Raw genomic sequence first — 6,786 nt, forward strand, 5'->3', positions numbered from 1 at the left:
GCATGCTAAGACCGGCCCTTATGAGTAATACAAATAGTAGTGCAGATTGCCTGAGCCAACTCATATTTGGTCAATTGTGAGTTTTGGTGAAGGATTATATTTGCACCATGATAAAATTGTCATATACTGGGTCAGAATGTTGTCTCGACCACCATTCAGCTATCATCCAAGTCTGCCATCAATTGACACAGTTGACCAGCATGCCAGTGTTCCATGAAGTCAATGGACGGTCAACCATCAAAGTCAACGGCATGTTAACCACCGGTCAACAGTCTAAGTCAATCACCGGTCAAGGGTTAAAGTTGTCCACCATTCAATGGTCGAAACCATGTCGTTAGTCTCGGTTTCAGTCAAGTTGACTGTCGCGTTGCCAACCAGTTTTCAGCCATGTTGCAAGCGTGATGTCAACCAACCTCCATCCATGTTGCCGGTCGTCCAGTCTCAGCCATGTTTCCAGTCAAGGCAGCCTGTCAGTCAGAGATCGACAGTCGTAGTCAACAGTAAAAGTCAACCCTATCAGTCAAAGGCAAGGTTGTTGGTCAAACCCGTTAACCCATGTTAATTTGGCCCGTTTTCACCGACCATTTCAAAAACTATGGAAATTTCTGGATGACTTGTTGACGTAGTTTCTGGATAACTTGTTGACTAAGTTGCTGGAGGGAGGTTCTGCAATATTCCAGATGACTTGATGGCCAGGTGACTTCCACATGAAGTTTATTTTTGAATTAGGGTTTAGCCCTTACGTTCAGTTCTACCAATAGAGGCACTGGGATAGAGGAGAAGACACCGGAAAACCCCTTAAATGGATCAGAAACCATTATGATCGATAGGTCAATAAAATACTTCTTCCTACGAAGATTTGTCCGTGGATGTAGACAAAAGTTGTCGAACCACATTAAATTCGTATCTCTCTTATTTATGTTTATTTCATGTTATTAACCTTAATTTTATATCATCGTCATCATCAAATCAATCGTATTTTGTGCCTCGAAATATTTCTGTTACAAAAAGATCACTGCTTAAAATTAACTTCAAAAAGTTAGCTTCTCCATGACAATACTGGTTTCTTATGCAAGAAGGTGTTTGGACTATATAACCAATCCGACATGTTTTTTGCATTGGCAACAGATATTGGCTGCTAAGTTGCATAGGAAATTTTGTAAGCATCCATAATCCAAACCAAAAAGATTTAGCTTAATTACAAACACACTACTAGATAATTAACAGAGGATATTGATATTTGTTTATGTTTGTTTTTTCTTCTCTTTTGGATCCGACTGAAATCACCTGACTCATCTAGATCTGACTCAATATGTTTATTATTTGAGTCAGACCGGACTCAAAGCTATGTGAGTCATTGGCTTGATCCTATGAGTGAAAGGTATTTTATTCACTGCATCAAATGGGTTTGAGTCAGGAATTAGGTTTATGAGAAGATCTCAATTGCTTTATGGGGTTCATAAGATGGGTTTCTTTTACTCAAAAGCAGATGGGTCCGCCGGTTTTCTGCATTTGGAATCGGGTTACAAGAGAACAAGACATTGTGACTACCCCAAGTATTATAGATGATGATCAGATGTTTGAGTTTCAGATTCATGGGGTTACAAGAGAACAAGTCATTGTGACTACCACAAGTATTATAGATGATGATCAGATGTTGGAGTTTCAGATTCATGGGCTTAGATGATGATCAGATGTTTGAGTTTTAGATTCATGGGCTTTACAAATTCTGACAGGTTCAGCCCAAATAGCTCTACTGTCTAGTACTACTTCCATTTAAATTTGTAGCAAAACCATAATTTATCATCACATTGAGAGCTTAACAAAGCATAACAAAGAAACAAAAAAAATGTCTCTAACCTAAATTTAGTCTGTATTGAAAGATCCAAAAAGAGATTATACATGATCAGACCAACAACACCGTTCATAAGTACATGCACATGTTGGTAACACGATTACGGCTGACCTTTTGTTTTGTAGAACTTGAATGGGGGTGTAAAGAGTAAACTCTGTACTGCATTGTATATTTCAATTCTCTTCTTTCGCGTTCTTTGTTCTCTGCTTCTTTTTCTTTCTTTCTTTGCTTTATCTGTTTTTGTTTTTTGATTTAATCAGAGTTCCTCCTTCCGCATTAGATGTCTGCATGAGCAACGTGGTTGTGAGATTCACCCTGGTTATCCAATGGCATGTATTGTGCCATGATTGCTCGGATCTCTGAGTCCATGTATCTCTGCACAACCCAAATGAACACAGTGCATTAGAAAGAATGTCACTCCAGTCATTCAGATATGCCTATGTCACCGGGAACTTCACTGTCTATTTTTCACAAACAAGTGTAGTGTGTAAAGTAAACAACATACCCTGATTCTGTATTTGTACACCGCATACCCTGCAACCCCTGTGATAGCTAAGCCGAGGAAAATGACCCACACAAAGTTCCAACCAACTGACGATTTTCCACTTTGGCCTACACACCACCCACATACAACACAGCAAACATTAGCAGCTAGAAAATGAAGTGAATCCACGTGCACTGCCCAAGTTTAAAGACGGTGCTATTATTTTGTAAAAAACTTTCACTTTGAAATAGCTCAGCATATAGTGATCCCCCATCATTAAGGCAGCATCATTCAAGAATTTCAAAATTTTGGTAATTGTATTTTATAATGATTACTGGTTCGCGACCAGTGACTTTAACTAAGAATGTCCAGAAGTTACTCACTTATACAAGTGTCGTGTTCTCGCATGTACAGCAAATTACCACCACAGCTGCAATCGTAACTTCCCCAAGTATTCTTGCATTTGCAGTCGATGCATTGGCACACAGAATTCTCCCTGCATTCATCCACATCTGGAATGCACCGACAAGTAAGAATAACAATTTTGGATAACCATTAAATTATTGGTATCATCAAAAGGGTAATAAAATATCAAGTGAATTATCCTTTTATTTTTTGGAACTCTTCATCGTATATCGCGATAAAAAAAATCACTGTTGAACAGTAGTCAACCTTAGGCAACCTCACCACTATCCCGTGTATAACCGTAACCAGAAAAAAAAAGTAAGCAGAGGTACCTTCACATGTCTGGACCCCATCACCCTTGAATCCTGGTGGGCACTTGCAACCTGTCGAATGTTCTTCCTGCAATCCGAATTTCAACTTGTATGTCAAGCAAGTCTAGAACATGAAATGAAGCTTTATTTCAGAAAAAGAAGGTTCAATCACTTACCGAGCAGGCAGAGAATGTTTTGCCGTCTTTTGTTTGCTTCCAGCAGCCTCCATTATTAATCTCACAACGCAGATGTCCTGAAGCTGTGGAGTCACAATAATAAGTTGATCAGACGAGAGGATATGTTCTAATGCCACGTATAGTCTCTCGAATGAAGCTTCCGTGGCAGATAAATACTACTGCAAATATATACGAAGATTTAGAAGGAAAGTTGAGACAAAGTTTACCTTCACAATGGGTATAACCATCGCCCACAAACTTCACACCTTGGACAACAGGGCATTCACACACTCTTCCTCGGAAAGTATCCTACATGAAATATCACATGTGGTTCGATATAAGATTTTGTTTTAGACCATGGGATTCAGTGTGGAAACATTCTTATGTGCTGCTGAGTTACTAGCTCACATTAAGTCAAACATGAAACTAAAACAGAAAGATGCATTGGATGCTAAAGTAATCGAAACAAATCTGCACAAGGAGATCTCCTCAAGATGTAAACTTTGAGAGTCCCCACAAAGTGAATATCAAACAAACTTCGTGATCAAATTCCATTTCGTTTGTGAAAATTTAAACATTTGAAAATTCGGTTGCAATGGAACACACCACGGAACTAAGGAGAAGTTTGACAATTCAAAGTACCTTGCATGCAGTAGCATTAGCAGTCGTGTCTTGCCAACACCCACCGTTATTCTCTAGGCACTCATTTGTTTCTATTCCTGTATACAGCAAGAAAAAAATGAACGTGTCAGGAAAAAGTACTCATAAGAAAGCAAGAAAAGATCAGTTTTGACATTATTTTACCCTCAATTCTTCACTTAATTTTCTCATGTATAATAATAAGGCAAGAAAAAGTTTGTATTCTGGTCAGACTCAGCTCACTTGAAGGTAGTCTGGCATGAGCTCACTAAGAAAAGAAACGCTAAAACTGAGAAGAAAGAACTCAGGCTTCCAAAATTACCATCACTTAAACAAACAGCTGGCTCGGTAGTCTCCTGGAATCCGGAACATATGGCTTTGAGAACAGCCCCTTTGTCCAATTTACCTAAATCAATCAATAAAAAGTTAGAAGGAGAGTTTAACATGTAGCATGATCCAATCATGAAAAAATATGCTTCGTACCTCTGTATTGCCTATCGTTTATCACAAGTGTGGGTAAGATAGTAACATCGCCTCGAGAACCTTTTCCAATCTACAGTAAGATTAACAAAAAATAAGCAATGATAACTTAGAAATATGTCAAGGAAGAATGAAAAAGTAATGAAATTAACCTGAGCGTCTTGCTCTGCCTTCAACACTGGGTTCTCCACATCAGCTTCAGGATCTCCTATACATGCATCTATCTTCTTGAGGTCAACACCTATTAAGAAATGTTCACATTGGTAAGTTAGATAACAGTGGCTCATCGCTTTAGACGGAATAATGTAGTGCATAACTAACATTCCTGGTGTTGGATGCTACAGACTACAGTTCATATTAAGCAGTTTGAGATTCATTTTAACATACCCAGGGATTTGATGACTTGATCTGCACACTCCTTAGTATATTTCTTATCTTTCATGGGGCATCGGATAGAAAAGTCGGTTACATAATCCCACCATAACCACGGTTTTCCACTTTCATTAGCAACTTTATGCAAGCAAACCTGACGTAAGTTCTGAACAACGACATCCTTCCCATCATACCCAGTACTGAAATCCTGTTCCGGGTCTGGAGCACAATACCTCCCATGATTGATACACTGCGATTTGCACTGCCTGCTCAAGACGAAAGCTTCAGGACAGTACCAAGTGATGTAGTGTGGAGTGAACTGAGTGTACCCTTTCTGCTCAAGTATCTGAGCTGCTCCTTTAAAGTTCTTAACAAACTCAATCTGACTATCGCACTTTGGCCCACATTCATCATTACTGTTAGTCCAAAACTCGTACTCAACACGCTCATCAGGGTGAGGTAACGCCTCCCTCCAATCCAAATTAATATTAACCATGTCACCATTCGCCAAAGCCTTTTTAATACTATCCCCAAGTGATTTACTAATCAAAGCAGACGGGATAGTAATATTCTGCAGGTATTCAGCACTCGCATTCTCTTCCTCGGGCGTATCCATAGTAATCAACGGTTCAAGCTTGTCATCAGATACTAGTACGGCCGCTGCTCCAGCCTTTTGCGCATTCCATGCCTTTAATGTAAAGTAACAGTCTGCCAATACACCAAATCAAAAATCCATAAAAACCCACAATCTTTTTGACATCTCAATCATGCCTAAAAGTATTAACACTAATAAAGCCAAAATCTACTCTAATTAATTATGAAAATGGTGATGTTCAAATCATGAAAAGTCAAAATTGGAAACAATTATAGAAGGGACTAAATCAAATATGGATCATGCAACTACTAAAATTGATATAAAATTAAAGGGGATGGATTGAAATTGATTACCTCCTCTGTCAACAAGGAGGAAAGTAGGAAGACCACCAGGTTTAGATTTGAAATTCAAATCAACTTCTTTGTAATCTTTACAAGCTTTCTGATCTGATTTAGGATAGAGGACAGTACCAACTAGAGTACCACCATATTGAGGAACACCAAAATTACCAATAGCACATTCATATACATCTTTGATTGAATCTGGTGATGTTACTCTTAAACTATTCTTCTCCACTACAAATCTACCCATCACCACAAAACAATTCATACTCAAAATTAAACCTACCCATATTATCAAAAAACCTAATAATTTCTGTTTCATCTTTTTTAGAAGAAAGATCGAAAAATAAAAAAGATGTAACTTTTTAAGAGAACCCTAGATCGAGATTACTTGAATTTCTCAACCAAGTAGACTTTAATTAAGAAATCTGTCTCTGGGGGGGTGTGTGTTTTTGAAAAAGTAAAACCAAACCAACTCAATTAAGTAATCTATCTCAATTTATCTTCTTCTTTCTTCTTCTCAGCTCAGACTCATCTCAGAGATGTGATGTGATGTGATGTGGATGTGGATGTGGATGTGCGGAGATAATAAATTAAAGTATGGAGATGTGAGATTCACGTTTGGGAATTTTTTTAATAAGGAGATAAATTAATTAAGCTAATCATCAGTAAATTTAATTCAACTGGTGTTGTGTTGATCTTTAGGTGGTAGAAGAAGAAGGAAATTTAGTTATACCGGGGCAGGGAAATGGTTAAGGGGATGACAACAACCAAACCAACAACAAGTGAGACGTGTAAATATTCGGTAAATTTTGTCTTATTGGGTGGGGTGTGTGGAATGGCATTAAAGGAGAAAAGTTGTTAGTTGAGGACAAATTATGGGAGTTTACGGAGTACTAGCCAGCCAGAGTCTTGTAACAACTACTACTACCATGGTGGAAATCGTCGGATTATTCTACCTACTACTTGTTTGTATTAGACAGACCCTGCTCATAGTCCGTCTCACTAATATGGATGTGCAGCGTGTGCCTGCCATTTTACATTGAGTTCCTGAATACGCCAACTATCCGAAAACACACTAATATGCGTACTTTAAAAGCATTTTTATAACCCCGAATCTAGGGCTGC

At 38.4% G+C, this 6,786-nt stretch overlaps 1 protein-coding gene across 1 annotated transcript; it reads right to left on the reverse strand.

Annotated features, from left to right (window-relative positions):
- Positions 1–1,719: 1,719 nt before the first annotated feature.
- On the reverse strand, positions 1,720–6,343 carry LOC113357876 (vacuolar-sorting receptor 1-like). Its single transcript, XM_026601363.1, has 12 exons — positions 5,671–6,343; positions 4,738–5,430; positions 4,503–4,591; positions 4,354–4,423; positions 4,193–4,276; positions 3,874–3,950; positions 3,459–3,540; positions 3,232–3,314; positions 3,077–3,143; positions 2,723–2,851; positions 2,361–2,467; positions 1,720–2,230 (listed from the first exon to the last, which is right to left on the reverse strand). Exons 1-12 carry the CDS (start codon positions 5,978–5,980, stop codon positions 2,132–2,134), a joined length of 1,890 nt encoding a protein of 629 aa, XP_026457148.1. The 5' UTR covers positions 5,981–6,343; the 3' UTR covers positions 1,720–2,131.
- Positions 6,344–6,786: the final 443 nt, after the last annotated feature.

Source organism: Papaver somniferum, chromosome 3 (assembly GCF_003573695.1).
Source record: "Papaver somniferum cultivar HN1 chromosome 3, ASM357369v1, whole genome shotgun sequence".
Taxonomy (NCBI): domain Eukaryota; kingdom Viridiplantae; phylum Streptophyta; class Magnoliopsida; order Ranunculales; family Papaveraceae; genus Papaver; species Papaver somniferum.

Excerpts from the sequence above, each read along its gene's own strand:
- LOC113357876 (XM_026601363.1), bottom strand. The coding sequence starts at position 5,980 with ATGAAACAGAAATTATTAGGTTTTTTGATAATATGGGTAGGTTTAATT. Across the intron at positions 4,424-4,502 it reads AGGCAGAGCAAGACGCTCAG|ATTGGAAAAGGTTCTCGAGG; the intron begins GTTAATTTCATT and ends ATCTTACTGTAG. Across the intron at positions 3,541-3,873 it reads CTAATGCTACTGCATGCAAG|GATACTTTCCGAGGAAGAGT; the intron begins GTACTTTGAATT and ends TATTTCATGTAG.